This window comes from Hylobates moloch, unplaced genomic scaffold (assembly GCF_009828535.3).
Source record: "Hylobates moloch isolate HMO894 unplaced genomic scaffold, HMol_V3 SCAFFOLD_1, whole genome shotgun sequence".
In the NCBI taxonomy this organism is placed as follows: Eukaryota; Metazoa; Chordata; class Mammalia; order Primates; family Hylobatidae; genus Hylobates; species Hylobates moloch.
In genome coordinates, this window is record NW_026652276.1 from 102,405,923 (window position 1) to 102,426,453 (window position 20,531).

Genomic DNA, 20,531 nt, shown 5'->3' on the forward strand with positions numbered 1-20,531 from the left:
TAATCCCAGAAATTTGGGAGGCCAAGGTGGGTGGATCTCTTGAGGCCAGGAGTTCGAGACCAGCCTGGGCAACATGGTGAAACCCCGTCTCTACTAAAAAAAACAAAAATTAGCCGGGCATGGTGGCGGGCGCCTGTGATCCCAGCTACTTGGGAGGCTGAGGCACAAGAATCGCTTGAACCTGGGAGGTGGAGGTTGCAGTGAGCCAAGATTGTGCCACTGCACTCCAGCCTGGGTGACAGAGCGAGACCCTGTCTAAAAAAAAAGTAGAAAGAACGAACGAACGTAAGAGAGAGAGGGGGGGAAGGAAAGGAAGGAAGGGAGGGAGGGAGGGAGGGAGGGAAAAAGAAAGGAAAGAAAGAAAGAGAGAGAGAGAAAGAAGGAAGGAAGAAAGAAAGACAGACAGACAGACAGACAGACAGACAGACAGACAGAAAGAAAGAAAGAAAGAAAGAAAGAAAGAAAGAAAGAAAGACTCCTACACCAAAAGCTGATTTTAGCTTCCAGACCCAAACATCTGTTTAAGTCCACCCCTCTCTAAATGAAAATGTCATCAAGGAAAGGAGCTTTATGGTATCTTCCAGTTCAGAAGCAAAATAACATGTGCTCCGGGTGAGTCATATAGTTTCCTACCTGAGGCGAGTCTTTCTGCCCTAAATGACAGTGCACTTGCGACCTGAGCCTTGCTGAGTAAAGCCTAAAGTTCCGGGCACAGAGTTGGCCTAACAGCTGACAGTGCCCAGTTACTGGGTCTGTGAATCTTGTTGAAGCACACAATTACAAAAGTGGAAATTCTCTCCTCACTCCAAAAAGAGCTCACTAATGACAGAGATCTGGAATAGCCGAACTTAAAATCATGTGAGGCCAGAGGGCCATTTATTTATTTTTGAGATGGAGTCTCGCTCTGTCGCCCAGGCTGGAGTGCAGTGGTGCAATCTCCAACTCCCACTGCAACCTCCAACTCCCAGGTTCAAGCGATTCTCCTGCCTCAGCCTCCCAAGTAGCTGGGATTACAGGCACACACCACCAGGCCCAGCTAATTTTTGTACTTTTAGTAGAGATGGGGTTTCACCATGTTGGCCAGGCTGGTCTCGATCTCCTGACCTCGTGATCCACCTGCCTCAGCCTCCCAAAGTGCTGGGATTACAGCCGTGAGCCACCACGCCCGACTCTGATGAACATTTATTACATGCAAACTGACAACTGTCTGCAGCGGGTGGGTGTGTCTGGAATTAGGCCTGGGGAGAAGCGGTTCCAGGATTCCATATATGGGGAATTTAAGGTGTGGGGAGATTGAAGGTGCCCCTGAATGGGGCCAGGCAGGTTTATGAAAGAAGTGGGGTGTTGGGGTTTACAGAAAGGGCATTTTAGACAAAGATTGCTGCTGTCAAGGCAAGCACAAGGCTGGCTAAATGGAAAGGGGCCAGACGTGCTGCCTGGAGGAGGAGCCAAGGGGTCAAGGTGCAGGATTCCCTGCAGGAACCAAGGTCCTTGATGAGGAGCGGAAGCACACCCTCACTTTTTTTTTTTTTTTGAGACGGAGTCTTGCTCTGTCACCCAGGCTGGACTGCAGTGGCATGATCCTGGCTCACTGCAACCTCCACCTCCCGGGTTCAAGCTATTCTCTTGCCTCAGCCTCCTGAGTAGCTGGGATTACAGGCAACCACCACCACGCCCAGCTAATTTTGTATTTTTAGTAGAGATGGAGTTTCACCGTGTTGGTCAGGCTGATCTTGAACACCTGACCTCAGGTGATCCACCCACCTCGGGCCCCCAAAGTGCTGGGATTACAGGCGTGAGTCACTGCGCCCAGCCTGCACACCCTCACTTTTAATAATGCATAAGAAAGAACCTGAGGAAGCCCTCAAATGTTGTGTAAAAGTTAGGTGTCATAAGGCCAGACACAGTGGTTCATGACTGTAACCCCAGCACTTTGCGAAGCCAAGAGGGGAGGATCACTTGAGGCCAGGAGCTTGAGACCAGCCTGGGCAACACAGCAAGACCTCATCTCTACCAAAACTAAAAATGAGCCGGGCATAGTGGTGCATGCCTATAGCCCCAGCTACTTGGGAGGCTGAGGTAGGAGGATTGCCTGAGCCCAGGAGTTCGAGGTTACAGTGAGCTATGATCACACCACTGCACTCCAGTCTGGGTGACAAAGCAAGACCCTATCTCAACCACCACAACAAATAGCTGTAGTTATTCCCGAAGGACCCATCATCAACTCAGCATTCTGATAGAAAGGGCAACCCAGTACCACTGTGGCCTACAGGGTATTTATGCAAATTAGAAAAAGACACCTCTCTTTCAAGATGCTTGCATCTCAGGAAATTGTCTACTCAAGTGGATTTTATTAGAACAAGTATTCCCATCTACCCTAAAACTCCCAGAAGGAATGTACAGTTCCATGGTGTCTTAGCTCTGAGCGGCACTCCCTCCAAGGCACTGCCAACCACGACTTGCACAACTGCTCGGTCCCCTGCAGTGGCTGGGTGCAGGCTTGGTCCCCCGCAGTGGCTGGGTGCAGCCTTTATCCCCCGCAGGGGCTGGGTGCAGGCTCGGTCCCCCGCGGTGGCTGGGTGCAGGCTCGGTCCCCCGCGGTGGCTGGGTGCAGGCTCGGTCCCCCGCGGTGGCTGGGTGCAGGCTGGATTCTGGGAAGCAGAGCCCATGCCGTTGTTTTCCATAACCCCCCCTCACCGTGCATACTGGGCACCCACCATGAGAAAGGGGCACAGACCTTCTGGTCTGTTGTCAACCGCCTGCCTCTGTCTAGCAACGCAGTGCTCTGCTGGAAGTTCTGCCATGTGTTCCACAAACTCCTCCGAGATGGACACCCGAACGTGAGTTTCTGGGGCTGTGGGGTGGCAGGGAGCCAGGGACACTTGTGGGGAAAGTGACTGCCTGGGCCACAGAGGCTGCTGTCCTCTCCCACACTGCCCCCTTCTGGCCTTTGGGTTCCCCATTAGGGGTGGGTGAGCCTCTCTCCCATCAGCCTGTCCCCCTGCCCCAGGTTTTCCTCCGCCTCTCTCCATCCTCCTTTCCTTTGTCTTTCCTTCCTTTTCCATTCTCTCACAGGCTGTTCTTTTGCTTCTGCAGGTCCTGAAGGACTCTCTGAGATACAGAAATGAATTGAGTGACATGAGCAGGATGTGGGTGAGTCTGGAGATGTACCCAGGAGCCACCTGCTCCTCCTCTCCTTCCCCTGAGGCCACAGAGCAAGGACTGGAGGGTGAAATAAATTCATCTCATTCAGCTTGTTGAGGATTTCTCCCATGAGTGCCAGAGAGGGACTAAGGATGCCCCCAAAGAGTACCACGATATCCATAGTCTTGCCTGGGGTCCCTGGACGCTTCAGGAAATTTCCAGGGCCTGGGAGCTTCTCCTGCCAATGGAAACTCATGTCACAAAGCTGTCCAAGAGTTGGGATCCATCAGCAGTAGCCACACAGCCATGGTTCCTGCTTTTTTTTTTTTTTTTTTTTTTTTTGGTAGAGATGGGGGTCTTGCTATGCTGCCCAGGCTGGTCTTGAACTCCTGGCCTTAAGTGATCCTCCCACCTCAGCCTTCCAAAGTGCCGGGATATCACACACATGAGCCACTGTGCCCAGCCCACAGTTCCTATTTCTCTTCTCCTTCCACTGTTCCCGTTGGAGTCATAGTGCATTGAGAATTAGAATTAGCATACCCAATTCTTAATGCCAGAGCTTTTTCTTTCCTGTTTAGAGATTATCAGTGCTTTAGGATGAGGGGGGAGGTAGGTGGCAATATCACAGTCAATGGAAAAGAGCATTTCTATACACACACCACAGTCACCCCAGATTCTGATGTCTGCGGGTGTGTATATGGAGAGGGGTAATCTGCATTTTGAAGAATCTCCCTTGGCCAGGCGCAGGGCTCATGCCTGTAATCCCAGCACTTTGGGAGGCCGAGGCAGGCAGATCACCTGAGGTCAGAAGTTTGAGACCAACCTGGCCAACAAGGTGAAATCCCGGCTCTACTAAAAATACACAAATTAGCTGGGTGTGGTGGCGTGTGCCTGTAATCCCAGCTACTCGGGAGGCTGAGGCAGAAGAATCGCTTGAACCTAGGAGACGGAGGTTGTGATAAGCCAATATTGGGCCACTGCACTCCAGCTTGGGTGACAGAGTGAGACTCTGTCTCAAAAAAAAAAAAAAAAAAATCTCCCTGATTGATTCTGATATGTTCTTTTGCCTCTACCAGTTGAAAACTACTACTTCAGCCTTTTTGCACAGTCTTACCTGTATCTGTCTGCACCTATAAAACACTGGCAACTATGTAGTCCTGTCTACCTATCATAGGTGAGGAAACACAGGCCCAGAAAGGGAAGCAGCTTGTCCTAAAGTCACAAAATTAGGTACCAGAACAAAGTTGAGAGTTGTCCCCAGATTTCCCAACTGTGTGCTGGAAAACGTTCCCTGTAACATGTAAAGCTTAGGTCTTTTTCCTTTTTGTTAGAATTTGCCTGGTATATATTTCTCCATCTTTTTACTTGAAGCATTCCTGTATTTTTATGTTTTAGAAATAACACTTATAAATAACAATTGGTTGGATTTTGTGTGGTTTGTGGTTGTTGTTTTTTTATCCAGGATGGTAGTCTTTGTCTTTTAACTGGGCATTTAGTCTATTTACATTTATTATGCTACATGGTATGTTTAGATTTATGTCTCCAATTTTATTCTATGCTTTCTATTTGTCCCATCTGTTCTATTTCTATTTCTCTCATTCCTTGCCTTCTTTTGGATTGGCTGGGTATTTTTTTCTCATTCTGGTTTTTCCCCATTACTATTTGGGAGGTTAAAAAACAAATCTACTTTTTTTGTTTTTGGCATGTTCTCTAATAATTACAAAATGCTTGCTTGTTTTATCTAGGTCTACCTTTCATATCTTTGTTTCCTGTATAACACAAAGACTTTAGAATATTTTAGTTCCATTCAGTCCCTCCATTTATCTGTTAGCATAACCATGTATTTGGGTTTTGGTTATGTTTACCTTTAAACTCTGTAAGTTATTGTTTTATTTTCCTTGTTTTATTCTGTGATCTCCATAGACCTTCCATCTGAGATCACTTTCTTTCTGCCTGAATTATTTCTTTTATAACTTCCATAATTGAGAGTCTACTGGTGTCTAACACCGTGTTTGCTTGTTTAAGAATGTCGTTTTTGGCCGGGCGCAGTGGCTCATGCCTGTAATCCCAGCACTTTGGGAGGCCGAGGCAGGCGGATCATGAGGTCAGGAGATTGAGACCATCCTGGCTAACACGGTGAAACCCCGTCTCTACTAAAAAAAAATACAGAAAACTAGCCGGGCGTGGTGGCAGGCGCCTGTAGTCTCAGCTACCTGGGAGGCTGAGGCAGGAGAATGGCATGAACCTGGGAGGCAGAGTTCGCAGTGAGCCGAGATCTCACCACTGCACTCCAGCCTAGGTGACAGAGCAAGACTTTGTCTCAAAAAAAAAACAAAAAAAGAATGTCGTTTTCTTTTTTTGGAGACAGAGTCTTGCTCTGTTGCCTAGGCCAGAGTGCACTGGCATAATCTCAGCTCACTGCAACCTCCGCCGCCCAGGTTGAAGCGATTCTCCTGCCTCAGTCTCCCGAATAGCTAGAATTACGGTACTTACCACCACACCCAGCTAATTTTTATATTTTAGTGGAGACAGGGTTTTGCCATGTTGCCCAGGCTGGTCTCGAACTCCTGACCTCGAGTGATCTTCCCTCCACGGCCTCCCAAAGTGTTGGGATTACAGGCATCAGCCACCGTGCCCAGCCCCTTCTCAGATTTTGGCTAGACCTGTGTCAGACTTTCTCATCCTACCCCTCATGTCTCTAAACCACTCTTTCAGTTTTTTCTACCTATTTGTCTTTGCTGTATTCTGGATAATTTTTATCAGCTCTAGCCTTCAGTTTGCCTCCTCTCCAGTTGGGTCTAATGTGTTATTAAGCTTCTCCATAAGGTTTTCAATTTCATTTAGTACAGTTTTCTTTTCTTTTCTTCTACTTCTTTTTTTTTTTTTTTTTTTGAGACAGAGTTTTGCTCTTGTTGCCCAGGCTGGAGTGCAATGGCATGATCTCTGCTCACTGCAACCTCCGCCTCCCAGGTTCAAGCAATTCTCCTGTCTCAGCCTCCCAAGTAGCTGGGATTACAGGCATGTGACACCACACCCAGCTAATTTTATATGTTTAGTAGAGATGGGGTTTCACCATGTTGGCCAGGGTGGTTTCGAACTCCTAACCTCAGGTGATCCAATGCCTCGGCCTCTCAAATTGCTAGGATTACAGGCATGAGCCACCACACCTGGCCCAATTAGTACAGTTTTCATTTCTTGAAGTTCTATTTTTTTTTATAATCTGCTTATTTTTCGCGGGGGGAGGTTGTTGTTGTTGTTGTTGTTTGAGACAGGGTCTCACTCTGTCACCCAGGCTGGAGTGCAGTGGCGTGATCATGGCTTACTGCAGCCTCAACCTCCTGAGCTCCGGTGATCCTTCCACCTCAGCCTCCCAAGTAGCTGGGAAAACAGGTGTGCACCACCAAACCCAGCTAATTTTTGTAGACGCAGGGTTTTGCCATGTTGCCCAGGGTGGTCTCGAACCCCTGGGCTTAAGCGATCTGCCACCTCAGCCTCCCAAAGCACTGGGATCACAGACAGGAGGAGCCACTGTGTCTGGCCCTGCTTCTCCTCCTTTACAATTTATTATGCTCTGCATATATTTTGAAACAGTCTCTTATTTCTTTAGATATATGAACCAAAGTCATTTCATATATATTTTGTAATTCTATTATCTAAAGTCTTTAGAGATTTGTTTCTGTCCTCCGTCCCTTTTGGTGCATTTTGCCCATGCTGTGTAGTTTTATGTTCGGTTATTTTCTACCCTAAGCTGCTCATCTTCCTTGGAATTTTATCTGTGGAGAATTCTTTGAAGTCTGTAATGAAGGCAGGTTCCTCTAGAGAGAATTGGTATTTGCTTCGATTGAGATCACTCGAAATTAAATTCTCAGCTTAAGGTTTTGTGAATTTAGGGCAGATTTTCCTTCCCCGATCACAGCGGCAATTTGAGGCAGTAGAATTCTTCATAGTCCTTAGGGAGGACTTCCTCAGTGCAGGAGTACAAGCGTTTGTTATTTTATTATTTATCTTTACTTCCCCTGTACCAAGGAGGCAGTCTTGTGTGTGTGTGTGTTGGTGGTGGTGGTGGTGTTTTGAGACAGTTTCTTGCTCTGTCACCAAGGCTGGAGGTATGGTGACATGATCACAGCTCACTGCAGCCTCAACTTCCTGGGCTCAAGTGATCCTCCCACTTCAGCCTCCTGAATAGCTGAGACCACAGGTGCACACCACCATGCCCAGCTAATTTTTTAATGTTTTGTGGAGATGGGGTTTCACCATGTTGGCCAGGCTGGTCTCAAACTCCTGAGCTCAAGCAATCCTCCCTCCTCGGCCTCCCAAAGTGCTGGGATTACAGGCATGAGCCACTCACTGCACCTGGCCAGACTCAACATTCTTAAGTAGGCAGCTTTGTCCAGAATTTATCAAACGAAGTCCTTATGTTTGTACAAAAGATTGTGCTGTAAGGAATGTTCATTGAAATGGTTTATGATAGCAAAAATTTCAACTGGTTTGAATTGGCTTCAGCTCATTTGAATTTATTGAGTCAGTTCAATAAATTACAATAATACTGGTCAGTCACTAAAAATAATGAAAGAAAGTTTAAGAAGTTGAATAAAATTGCAGCATATTAAGTGAGAAAAATAGATTGATTCTATTTTACATTTAAGAATAAAGGTAGATGGCTGGGTGCGGTGGCTCACGCCTGTAATCCCAGCACTTTGGGAGGCAGAGGTGGGCAGATCACCTGAGATCAGGAGTTCGAGACTAGTGTGGCCAACATGGTGAAACCCCGTCTCTACTAAAAACTACAAAAATTAGCTGGGCGTGGTGGCTCACACCTGTAGTGTAATCCCAGCCTTCTGGGAGGCCAAGGCAGGTGGATCACTGGAGGCCAGGAGTTTGAGACCAGCCTGGGCAACATGGTGAAACCATATCTCTACTAAAAATACAAAAATTGACCAGGCGTGGTGGCACATGCCTGTAATCCCAGCTACTCGGGAGGCTGAGGCAGGAGAATCACTTGAACCCAGGAGGCAGAGGCTGCAGTGAGCTGAGATCATGCCACTGCACTCCAGCCTGGGCAACAGAGCTAGACCCCATCTCTAAATAAATAAAATAAAGGGGAGAAAAAAAGAAGATAGATTCTTTACCAGAGAATTCCTGGCAGCAGATCTCTCGACTGTCATGTTCTTGTTTTTGACTCTGTTTCCCCTCCTCTTCCTAAAAGGGCCACCTGAGTGAGGGGTATGGCCAGCTGTGCAGCATCTACCTGAAACTGCTAAGAACCAAGATGGAGTACCACACCAAAGTGAGTGTCTGCGGACAGTTCTGCCGCCACCGCCGCCTCCCCTGCTCCATCCCCTCAGCCCCTCCCTGGGCTCAGTTGTCAGCTCTTTCAGGTAATAGACAGCCCAGGCTTCTGAGGAAGTGTGCACATCATGTACCCCAGCTGTGCGAGAGGAAAGCGCCGCCAGGCCCACAGGGCGTGACGAGGGCTGGGATTTTGGCCCGTGTCTTCTGCACCCTTTGTTCCCCATTTTGCAGCTAGAAAGAACAACTGGCCAGGCATGGTGACTTACACCTATAATCCTAGCTCTTTGGGAGGCCCAGGCGGATGGATCACCTGAGGTCAGGGGTTCAAGACTGGCCTGGCCAACATGGCAAAACCCCGTCTCTACTAAAAGTACAAAAATTACCCATGGTGGTGATGCATGCCTGTAGTCCCAGCTACTCGGGAGGCTGAGGCAGGGGAATCGCTTGAACCTGAGACCAGGAGGCAGAGGTTGCAGTGAGCCAAAACCACACCACTGCACTCCAGCCTGGGAGACAAAATGAGACTCTGTCTCAAAAAAAAAAAAAAAAAAAAGAAAGGGTAACCCTAGCCACTAGATTGCCTTATGAAAATGTTACAGAAGCATTGATTTTACTGTTAATAAAAACAATTCCTGTCCAGGCACAGTGGCTCATGCCTGTAATCTGAGCATTTTGGAAGATCGAGGCTGGAGGATTGCTTAAGACCAGGAGTTTGAGAACAGCCTGGGTCATAGCAAGACCCTGTCTCTACAAAAAAATTACAATTAGCCAGAGGTGGTGGCGCATGCCTGTAGTCCCAGCTACTCAGGAGGCAAGAGGATCACTTGAGTTCTGGAGTTGAAGGCTGCTGTAAGCTATGATCATGCCACTGTACTCCAGCCTGAGTGATAGGGCAAAACTACTCCTACAATTTCTTTTATTTATTTATTTATTTTTTTTGAGAGACAGTTTTGCTCTTGTTGCCCAGGCTGGAGTGCAATGGGGCGATCTGGGCTCACCGAAACCTCCGCCTCCCGGGTTCAAGAGATTCTCCTGCCTCAGTCTCCTGAGTAGCTGGGATTACAGACATGCACCACCATGCCTGGCTAATTTTGTATCTTTTTTTTAGTAGAGATGGGGTTTCTCCATGTTCATCAGGTTGGTCTAGAACTCCCAACTTCAGGTGATCCACCTGCCTTGGCCTTTCAAAGTGCTGGGATTACAGGCGTGAGCCACAGCACCCAGCAATTCCTACAATTTCTATAGCAAGTTCCCGTACAGACCTGTCTTTTAATCTGTTTATTTTATTTTTATTTTATTTTATTTTTTTGAGATGGAGTCTCACTCTGTCACTCAGGCTGGAGTGCAGTGTGGCACGATCTCACCTCACTACCACCTCTACCTCCTGGGTTCAAGCAATTCTCATGTCTCAGCCTCCCAAGTAGCTGGGACTACAGTCAGGAGCCAACACACCCGGCTAATTTAGTAGAGACGGGATTTCGCCATGTTGGCCAGGCTGGAGGTGGATCACCTTAGCTCACTGCAGCCTCAAATTCCTGGGCTCAAGAGATCCTCCTGCCCCACCACAGATGCTCACCACCACACTGGCTTAGATCCACTCTGGTGTGACGCTGGGCAGGGTGGAAAACAACATCTCAGTCACAGAGGCCTCGGCACCCGCCTGAGCCGCACCTTGGACTCTTCGGTACCCAATGGGGATCAGGCAATGACACGGGCCACTCTGCATTTTACGTTGCTTTTCCTGGGGGCAGTGCACAAAGTGGACTTGAAAGATCCAGGCGGCCAGTGAGGACAATGATGAGAGCCAGAATTAGGACAGTTGTCCATGGGACAGTCAAAGAAGCAGGGACTGCCTGAAGATTGGCAGGAAATGAGGCTGGGTGGGATTTCTCGTGCCTATAATCCCAGCATTTTGGGAGGTCAAGGAGGGCGGATTGCTTAAGTCCAGGAGTTCGAGCCTAGGCCATAGCAAGACCCTGTCTCTACAAAAAATTAAAAAATTAGCCAGGCGTGGTAGTGTGCAACTGTAGTCCCAGCTACTCAGGAGGCTGAGGCGGGAGGATGTCTTGAGCCTGGGAGGTCAAGGATGCACTGAGCTATGATCACATCACTGCCCTCCTGCCTGGGCAACAGAGTGAGGCCCTATTTCACAGAAAAAAGAGAGAAGAAGGTGACACGATGGATAGTGTGAGGTGGGGGAGGCCAGCAGCTGAGGGGTGTGCAGGGGTTTGGCAACTATGGGAGACAACGGGGGTCAGGCAGAGGGGTGGGCACATAGGAGGCAATGTAAACCAGAACTGAGGCCGAGCCAGGCCAGGGTGTCAGAGGCTGAGGCGGGGAGTCGGGCTGCCCTTGGGCTGGATTGCAAGGTGAAGAAGCAGGAGGGAGAGGCTGAGAGTGTGGAGGGGAGGGGAGTTGTAGCGTGTGATTGGAGGGAGGACCGGGCTCTGGTAAAGGTGTCATGAGGAGGTGGGGAAAGGTGAGAACTGGATTTAAGATGTTTTGGGATCGGGCGCAGTGGCTCACGCCTGTCATCCCAGCACTTTGGCCAAGGCGGACGGATCGTCTGAGGTCTGGAGTTTAAGACCAGCCTGGCCAACGTGACAAAACTCCATCTCTGCTAAAAATACAAAAAGAAATTAGCTCTCGCCTGTAGTCCCAGCTACTCAGGAGGCTGAGGTAGGAGAATCGCTTGAACCTGGGAGGTGGAGATTGCAGTGAGCCGAGATGCTGCCTCTGCACTCCAGACTGGGTGACAGAGCAAGACTCAATCTCAAAAAAAAAGACATTTTGGGAGTAGAGATTGAAAGTGTTAAAATGAGCTGGATGTGGTGGCTCATACCTCTAATCTCCACACAATGGAAGGCCAAGGCAGGAGGATCACTTGACGCCAGGAGTTGGAGACCAGCCTGACCAACTTAGTGAAACCCACATCTCTACTAAAAACACAAAAATTAGCTGGGCTTGGTGACACGCACCTGTAGTCCCAGCTACTCAGGAGGCTGAGGTTTGAGAATGGCTTGAACCCAGGAGGCCGAGGTTGCAGGAGCCGAGATGGCGCCACTGCACTCCAGCCTGTGTGACAGAGCAAGACTCTGTCTCAAAAAAAAAAAGTGTTAAATGGAAAATGGGAGGAGGAAGGGCCTAGGGTAGGATTTTAGGTGGAAAAGGAGAGAAAGGAGGGCGTAGAGAAAGCAAGACTGGGAAGAAGGTTAAGGAGGAAGAGGACTGGGTTGGGAGCTGGTGCAGTGGGGCTGCGGGGGTGATAGAGGCCAAAGGGGTCCCTTTCCCTTGTGTATAGGAAGACAGCATCGTTCAGCGGCATCAGAAGCAGCTGGTGCCAATAGCCAGGCCCCTAGCTTTTAATAGCGTGGAAGGGCAGAAGGGAATGGTCACGTGGGCTTGGAGAATTGGGGTCGAATGAGGATGCAGCTGGCTTTGCTTCCAAAGGCTCTCAAGCTCACTGCTGTCTTGTTTTTCCTGGTTTTAGAAAGCAGAGAAAATGGGGAAGCTGGTATTGTCCAAGTGTGGAGGATCAAAGGACTTTTCCAGTTTTTAGCAATTAGCGATACAAGAGTGGGGAAGGAGGCTGGGCAGAGTGGCTCACACCTGCAATCCCAGCATTTGGGGAGGCCAAGGCTTGAGGTGAGACCAGCCTGGGCAACACAGTGAGATCCTGTCTCTTAAAAAAAACTTTTTTTTGGCCAGGCACAGTGGCTCACGCTTGTAATCCCAGCACTCTGGGAGGCCGAGGCAGGTGGATCACCTGAGGTCAGGAGTTCAAGACCAGCCTGGGCAACATGGTGAAACCCCATCTCCACTAAAAATACAAAAAAATTAGCCAGGCATGGTGGTGCGTGCCTGTTAATCCCAGCTACCCGGGAGGCTGAGGCAGGAGAATCGCTTGAACCCAAGGGGCTGAGGTTGCAGTGAGCTGAGATCATGCCATTGCACTCCAGCCTGGGCAACAGAGTGAGACTCCGTCTCGAAAACAACAACAAAAATATCCCGCACACATTAAAGAAAAATTCATTCTCTGGCCGGGTGCGGTGGCTCATGCCTGTAATCCCAGCACTTTGGGAGGCCGAGGCGGGCGGGTCACCTGAGGTCAGGAGTTCAAGACCAGCCTGGCCAATGTGGCGAAACCCCATCTCTACTAAAAATACAAAAAAAACCCAAAAAATTAGCCCTCATGGTGGTGTACGCCTGTAGTTCCAGCTACTGAGGAGGCTGAGATGGAGGATCGCTTGAGCCCAGGAAGTCGAGGCTGCAGTGAGCAACGATCATGCCACTGCACTCCAGCGTGGGCAACAGTGAGGCCATGTCTCTAAAAAATAAAAAAAGAGAGAGAAACAGGGGAGAGCTGGCTTCCCCCTCCTCTGCCATGTAAGCAGTGTAACCAGGACGAGGCCCCTTACCAGGCACCAAATCTGTCAACACCTTGACTTTGGACTCCCTGGCCTCAAGAACTGCGAGACACTCTCTATGGGTTAAGCCACCCAGTGCGTGGTATCTTGTTATAACTGCCCGAGCTAACTGAGACGGATGTTCAGGCCAGAGAATGTGAATGCATAGTGACACCAGCTGTGAGTCTTTCTCCAGGGACAGTCGGCAGCCGGCCCTAGGTGCAGAGCCGATGACAAGGACCCAGGCTCTCAGCAGGTCTCCCAAGCAGTGTGGTGGAGAGGCAGGCGGGGTGTGGGGAAGTGGAGCCAGGCCACCAGTCATGATGTCAAGACTGAGCCAGGAAGCAAAGGCAGGCAGAGAGATGGGGAGCAGAGGGAGCAGGAGGGGACTGGCCATCTCTGAGACAGAAGCGTGAGTAGTGGGTGGACTTGAGGGCAGGAGAGGACTGGAAGGGCAGAGGCCTGGGCGATGCAGCCAGAGAGGGAGACGCTGGAGTGGGGAGGTCTAGGCAGGGATGTTTTAGGTGATGGCAGAGTCTGGAGTGGGTGCGCATAGCTGGGGATGGAGTAGAGGTGAGGGTGCTGAAATTGAGGTCAGAGGTTGTAATCTCAGCGTGTATGACTTAGGGCAAAGGAAAACTGTGTCCCAGCTGCCAGGTCAAGCCTCAGAGGCCTTGGCACCATGGAGCCCAGCAGGAAAGTCCGCAACGGGGATTTTCTTTTTCTTTTTCTTTTTTTTTTTGCAGGGAGAGACGGAGTCTCACTCTGTTGCCCAGGCTGGAGTGCAGTGGTGCGATCTCAACTCACTGCAACCTCCGCCTCCCAGGTTCAAGCAATTCTGCCTCAAACTCCCAAGGAGCTGGGACTACAGGCGTGCACCACCACACCCGGCTAATTTTTGTATTTTTAGCTGACACAGGGTTTTGCCATGTTGGCCAGCCTGGTCTCTAACTCCTGACCTCAAGTGATCCACCCACTTTGGCCTCCAAAGTGCTGGGATTACAGGCGTGAGCCACCGCACCTGGCCTAGAGCCTAAAGTATCCACTTGTACATGTAGATGCCCCACGATGGGATGGCCACCCATCTCTGTGGCCTTTTCCTTTTGCCACAGGGACAAACCACACAGATGACAGGATCATGCTGCAGATATTGGGCAATGATTGATGATACCAGTGGTTTTTCTTTTTTTCTTTTTTGTTTGTTTTGAGGTAGGGTCTCACTCTGTAACCAAGCTGGAGTTCAGTGGCCTTGAACTGTAGCCTTGAACTCCTAGGCTCAAGCGATCCTCCCACCTCGGCCTCCCAAGTAGCTGGGACCATAGGCGTGTGCCACCACGCCCAGCTGAGAGAGAGCTCTTCATGTCTCCTGTCCTGACTCCTTTCCTCTGCCTCCCTTCCAGAATCCCAGGTTCCCAGGCAACCTGCAGATGAGTGACCGCCAGCTGGACGAGGCTGGAGAAAGTGACGTGAACAACTTGTAAGTGGCTCCTGCCCTGGGCCCAGGGAGGGAGAAAGCTTTTGTGAATGCTGACACTTCTCATGAGGGTCATGGAGGGTCTGATGGGGGGAGGCCGTGGCTGGGATGGGGACCAAATCCCCTGGGTGACTTGGCCTTGGGGCCACTTATTTATTGGTGGTGCCTCATCCAGAACCCCTGCCTGGCTATTTCACACCCCAAAGCTTTCCTGTCTGTCTCACTTTCTGCCCTCTGACTCCAACACTGGTACCTATCCTCTCCCTCTGTCACTGTCACTGTTTTTCTTTTTGTTTTTGTTTTTATGAGAGGCAGTCTCGCCCTGTTACCCAGGCTGGAGTCCAGTGGCTCAATCTCGGCTTACTGCAGCCCCCACCTCCCAGGTTCAAGTGATTCTCCTGCCTCAGCCTCCAGAGTAGCTGGGATCACAGGCATGCGCCATCGCACCCAGCTAATTTTTGTATTTTTAGTAGAGACGGGGTTTCGCAGTGTTGGCCAGGCTGGTCTCGAACTCCTGACCTCAGGTGATCTGCCCACCTTGGCCTCCCAAAGTGCTGGGATTACAGGCGTGAGCCACCGCCCCCGACCTGTCACTGTCACTGTTGACTCTTCACCAGGCTGCATGGCCATAATACCCATGAGGCTAAGACTTGGAGCTGGAGTTGTGTGTGTGTTTGCTCACGCACGTTAGCATTGGTGACTGGAGTAGTGTAGAGCATGGGGGAGGGGACAGGTAACAGACCGGCCTCAGGCTGTGGAGTGTAAGCTCTCTTTCCTCTTGGGTCCAGTTTCCAGTTAACAGTGGAGATGTTTGATTACCTGGAGTGTGAACTCAACCTCTTCCAAACGGGTGAGTCTCTTCCCTCCCGTCTAACCCAGGCTGTCATGGGAACTACCTAATTCCCAGTCCTCCTCTCCCTGCAAAGTGTGCGGCACAGGGGTAGGAAAATGGAGACATTCACACCCCATCTCTGGTCTCTCCATCCCTCGTGGAGGGAGGGACTGAACCTCTTCAATATTTTTCTTTTTAAGAGACAAAGTCTTGGCCAGGCGCAGTGGCTCGCGCCTGTAATCCCAGTACTTTGGAAGGCTAAGGTGGGCCCATCACTTGAGGCCAGAAGTTCAAGACCAGCCTGGCCAACATGGTGAAACCCTGTCTCTACTAAAAATACAAAAGTTAGCCGGGCATGGTTGCGCATGCCTGTAATCCCAGTTACTTGGGAGGCTGAGGCAGGAGAATTGCTTGAACCCACGAGGTCGAGGTTGCAGTGAGCCAAGATCATGCCATTGCACTCCAGCCTGGGTGATACAGCAAGACTTCATCTCAAAAAAAAAAAAAAAGACACAGAGAGAGAAACAAGGTCTCGCTGTGTCGCCCAGGCTGGATTGCAGTGGCATGTTACTGCTCACTGCAACCTCAAACTACTAGGCTCAAGTGATCCTCCCACCTCAGCCTCCCAAGTAGCTGGGACTACAGGCATGCACCACCACATCTGGCTGATTTTTTATATTTTTGGCAGAGATGAGGGGGTGGGGAGGTCTCACTGTGTTTCCCAGGCTGGTCTTGAACTACCAGCCTCAAGGTGTCTTCCCAACTCAGCCTCCCAAAGTTCTGGGATTACAGGCATGAGCTACCACACCTGGCCTCCTAGATATTTTCAAAGCGAGTGGTTTCACGTCTGAGCAGAAAGACCACACACGGCCCCTTCCTACTGGCCTCTCTCCTGAAGCGCAGGCCTCCAAAAGCCCAAAGACAGGTCTTACCTCTTTGCCAGCCATGGCCCTGGCCAGTCCTTGGTCCAGTCCTGTCTGCTGCTCGGAGCTGGGCTGGCTCATGGGCACGACTTCTGCTGAGGAGGAAGGGCTTGTGTCTGTTGTTGAGTTGGCAGCCATGGGAAACAAGCTGGTCAGGCTTGGTTGTCACCCAGGACTGGTTGTCACCCAAGTCCACATGAGAAGCTCACACAGTCCTGTTCCACTAGCAGGGGGAGTGGCCACACTTCCAGGCTCCAGTCTGCCAACAACCGTGGTGCCTCCAGACCATCAGCCCCTAACGCTTCCCTGACAAGCCTCAGCTGATCCCCTTCTCTCCAGCGTGTCTCCTCCCGACACCTCCCAGCAGGCTCCCCTCCCTTCCCTGGGGGACGTAAGCACCAGCATTCTGAGACTCAGGGCATTCCACCACAAGCCTCCAACTCTGAAAGACAACGTTCCACATTGCAAGTCTCCATACGCAAGCTTGGCGGTCTCATGCCCAAGCCTGGCGGCCTTCTCTGCATGTGGACAGGCAGGACCCACTAAGGGGTTTGGACTCTCTGACCCCGAATTTCCTTCAGCTTCCTTCAGCATGTTCATCTGTGCAGAAATGCCTACTACTGGCCTCTTTTCCAGAATATTCTGTTTTGTGTTGTACGATGGCTGGGACAGGGCAACAAATTCCTTAATACATTGACCAGTCTTCAGCACAGGACGTGGTCAGAAAAACACCAGAAACAGGCCGGGCGCAGTGGCTCATGCCTGTAATCCCAGCACTTTGGGAGGCTGAGGGGAGCGGGTCACATGAGGTCAAGAGTTCAAGACCAGCCTGGGCAACATGGTGAAACCCTGTCTCTACTAAAAATACAAAAATTAGGCAGGTGTGGTGAGCGCCTGTAATCCCAGCTACTCAGGAGGCTGAGGCAGGAGAATGGCTTGAAGCCAGGAGGCAGAGATTGCAGTGAGCTGAAATCACACCACTGCACTCCAGCCTGGGTGACAGAGCAAGATTCTGTCTCAGAAAAAAGAAAGACAAACACCAGAAACAGTTGGAAACCGGTTTGTGCGAGAAAGGGACATTCAGCCGACTAGGAAGCTATTTGAGCAGGGCGTTATACAAAAGTCAGTAGAGAAATAAAAATAAAACGCAGAATCTAGTCTATGCCTTAAGCTATTCCCAGTCAGATTGAAAGCAGTGGTTTAGATGCATTTATTTTTTTAAATATGCATTGGGGCCGGGTGCGGTGGCTCATGCCTGTAATTTCAGCACATTGGGAGGTGAAGGCAGGCGGATCATGAGGTCAGGAGTTCAAGACCAGCCTGGCCAACGTGGTGAAACCCCGTCTCTACTGAAAATACAAAAATTAGCCAGGCGTGATTGATGGTGTATGCCTGTAATCCCAGCTACTCAGGTGGCTGAGACAGGAGAATTGCTTGAACCCAGGAGGCAGAGGTTGCAGTGAGCCGAGATTGCACCACTGCACTCCAGCCTGGGTGACAGAGCAAGACTCCTTGAAAAAAAATGCTTTGGAAATGTTTGCATAAAAGTATATGAACAAGTATACATTGTTGTGGCTAACTTTTCATCGTTTGGATTTGGGTGGGAACAACGTATGTGGATAATTCAGAATTCATTCACATTTAGCTTTCACTTCTTTGTTGTTGTTTCTTTTGAGATAGTCTGGTTGTGTCACCCAAGCTGGAATGCAGTGGTGCAATCTCGGCTCACTGCAACCTCCGCTTCTGGGGCTCAAGCCATCCTCCTACCTCAGCCTCCCAAGTAGCTGGGACTATGGGCACACACCACCGTGCCCAGCTAATTTTTGTGTACTTTTTGTAGAGACAAGGCTTCAATATGTTGCCCAGGCTGGTCTCAAACTCCTGAGCTCAAGCGATCTGCCTGCCTTGTCCTCCCAAAGTGCTGGGATTACAGGCATGGGCCACCACGCCCAGCCTGCATTTAGCTTTGGAATGTGCTAGATCTGAATGCAGGCATGAGTGAAATTCTTGGAATTGTCATCCTTGGGAAAGTGCAGCCTAGAAGTTGCAGTTTGGCTGACACAAGCTCTCTCCCTGTGGCCCTCGCCTCTTCTTGGAGCTGGCTGCCTGCCTGCCTCCCGCTGCTGTGGTGTTTAGGGATGAGCAAGACAAATGTTTCAACCTTTGGGTCATCCTTCCAGTTCCTGACAGGCAGTGGACCATGAGTAAGCGGAGATGGTGATGAGGTCCAAAAGGACTTGATTAGCTGAGAGAATGAGTAAGGGGTAGAGGTGGTGAGCTCAGCCATCTTTTTTGTGCCACATCTCATGACCCCTAGCTCTGGTTTTTTGTGTGTTTGCTTTGTTTTGAGATAGAGTCTCGCTCTGTTGCCCAGGCTGGAGTGCAGTGGCACCATCTCAGCTCACTGCAACCTCCGCCTCCCAGGTTCAAGTGATTCTCCTGCCTCAGCCTCTCAAGTAGCTGGGATTACAGGTGTGTGCCACCATGCCCGGCTAATTTTTGTACTTTTAGTAGACACAGGGTTTCACCATGTTGGCCAGGCTGGTCTCGAACTCCTGGCCTCAAGTGATCTGCCTGCCTTGGCCTCCCAAGGTGCTTGGATTATAGGCATGAGCCACCGTGCCCAGCCTGCTCTGGCTTTATATCCATTGTTCATTAATATTGTTACCACGAGATGCTGACCTACTCATCTCCAAATTCCCTCTGTTCTAGCCCAGTGCCTGGTGAATAGCACGTGCTCAACCATTAAAGAACGCTTGCTTTTTGAAAAACAGCAGGCTGCCAGGTGCAGTGGTTCATGCCTATAAACCCAGCACTTTAGAAGGCCAAGGTGGGAAGACTGCTTGAATCCAGGAGTTATATTTGGGTAGCTCTGGTCCAGAAGACTCTAAGTAATTCACCCTAGAGATTCCCAGAGCATGCAGCTGAAAGTGAACACTATGTAATGAATTCTATTCGCCTATTTCATCATCACTGCTGTTTTTCTTTTCTCTCTCTGTTTTTGTTTGTTTTTTTGTTTGTTGTTTTTTTTGTTTGTTTTTTTTTTTTGGAGATGGGATCTTACTCTGTCGCCGAGGCTGGAGTACTGTGGCACAATCATAGCTCACGGCAACCTTGACCTCCCTGGTCTCAAGGGATCCTCCCACCTCAGCCTCCTGAGTAGCTGGGACCAGGGGTGTGTGCCATCACACTCAGCTAATTTTTTAATTTTTTGTAGAGATGGGGTCTTGCTATATGACCAGGCTAGTCTCAAACTCCTGAGCTCAAGTGATCCTTCCACCTCAGCCTCCCAAAGTGTTGGGATTATAGGCATGAGCTACCATGCCCAGCCTCCTGTGCTTTAAGAAGCACCCCCAGTGTGCACTGTCCAGTAGGGCACTCACTAGCCCCATGTGATCGTTGAACTTGATTACAATTAAATAACATTTAAAAGTCAGGTCCTCAGCTGCACTAGTCATATTTCAGGAAGCCACATATGGCTAATGTATTAGAAAGTTTGTATGAACATTTTCATCATTATAGAATTCTATTGGATAGCACTATTGTGGGTGATTCTGATGTGTGCTAAAACTTGACAACCACTGAGCTTGGACATATAGTTTTCAACCCTGGATGCAGATTAGAATCTACCTGGGGTGTTTTTTGTTTGTTTGTTTGTTTGTTTTTTCTCTGAAACGGAGCCTTGCTCTGTCGCTCAGGCTGGAGTGCAGTGCTGCAGTCTTAGCTCACTGCAACCTCCAAGCAATTTGTGTGCCTTAGCCTCCTGAGTAGCTGGGACTACAGGTGCCCACTACCATGCCCAGCCAATTTTTGTATTTTTACTAGAGACAGGGTTTCGCCATGTTGGCCAGGCTGGCCTCGAACTCTTGACCTCGAGCAGTCCTCCCTCCTTGGCCTCCCAAAGTGGTGGGATTACACGCATGAGCCACGGCACCTGGCCTAATGGGGGACGGCAGGGGGAGGCTTTTGACACCCACTGACATCCCAACATACCGCAGACCAATTGAAACAGATGGTGGGGCGGTTCTGGGGGTTGCAGAAGACTTTAGTGTTTCAGTTTCCCCAGGTGATCCTAACCAATCTCAAAGCCAAAGTCAAGAACCACTGCACAATTCCATGCACTTTTCACACCATTCTCATTGAAGTCCTCTGAGACCCTTATGAGGTATGTACTGCTACAGCCACGTGTGCTCAACAGAAGAGCATCAGGAGGCACAGAGTGACTGAACAACTTGTCCACGATGACACTTCTCTAGATGTTTCTGGGTGCCGAAGGGCATTCCTGGAAGGCGTCGGGAATCAAGGGCAGGCAGGGAGATGGAACCCCCCGTGGTTCCTGCCAGTTGGAGCCTGAGGAAGCCGGTAGACTTGGGGATGGCTGCCTTTCAGTGACAGCTGCTTTTAATTTGTGTCAAGAAGAAAAGCTGCCTTTTAATTAGAACAGTTTGGGATTTTTTTTT

General features: G+C 49.9%; 1 protein-coding gene across 5 annotated transcripts in view; it reads left to right on the top strand.

Moving 5' to 3' along the window:
• HIP1 (huntingtin interacting protein 1) overlaps nt 1-20,531 on the top strand; it is a 195,742-nt gene that overhangs the window by 137,434 nt on the left and 37,777 nt on the right. For 4 of the 5 annotated variants that reach the window (XM_058443959.1, XM_032756398.2, XM_032756408.2 and 1 more), the window contains exons 3-7: nt 2,698-2,840; nt 3,097-3,153; nt 8,351-8,431; nt 14,243-14,319; nt 15,105-15,166. In XM_058443959.1, coding sequence (XP_058299942.1) covers nt 2,698-2,840; nt 3,097-3,153; nt 8,351-8,431; nt 14,243-14,319; nt 15,105-15,166 — 420 coding nt within the window. Of the gene's footprint in view, nt 1-2,697; nt 2,841-3,096; nt 3,154-8,350; nt 8,432-8,505; nt 8,523-14,242; nt 14,320-15,104; nt 15,167-20,531 lie in introns of those variants that run through there. The other variant, XM_058443964.1, reaches the window with a different exon arrangement.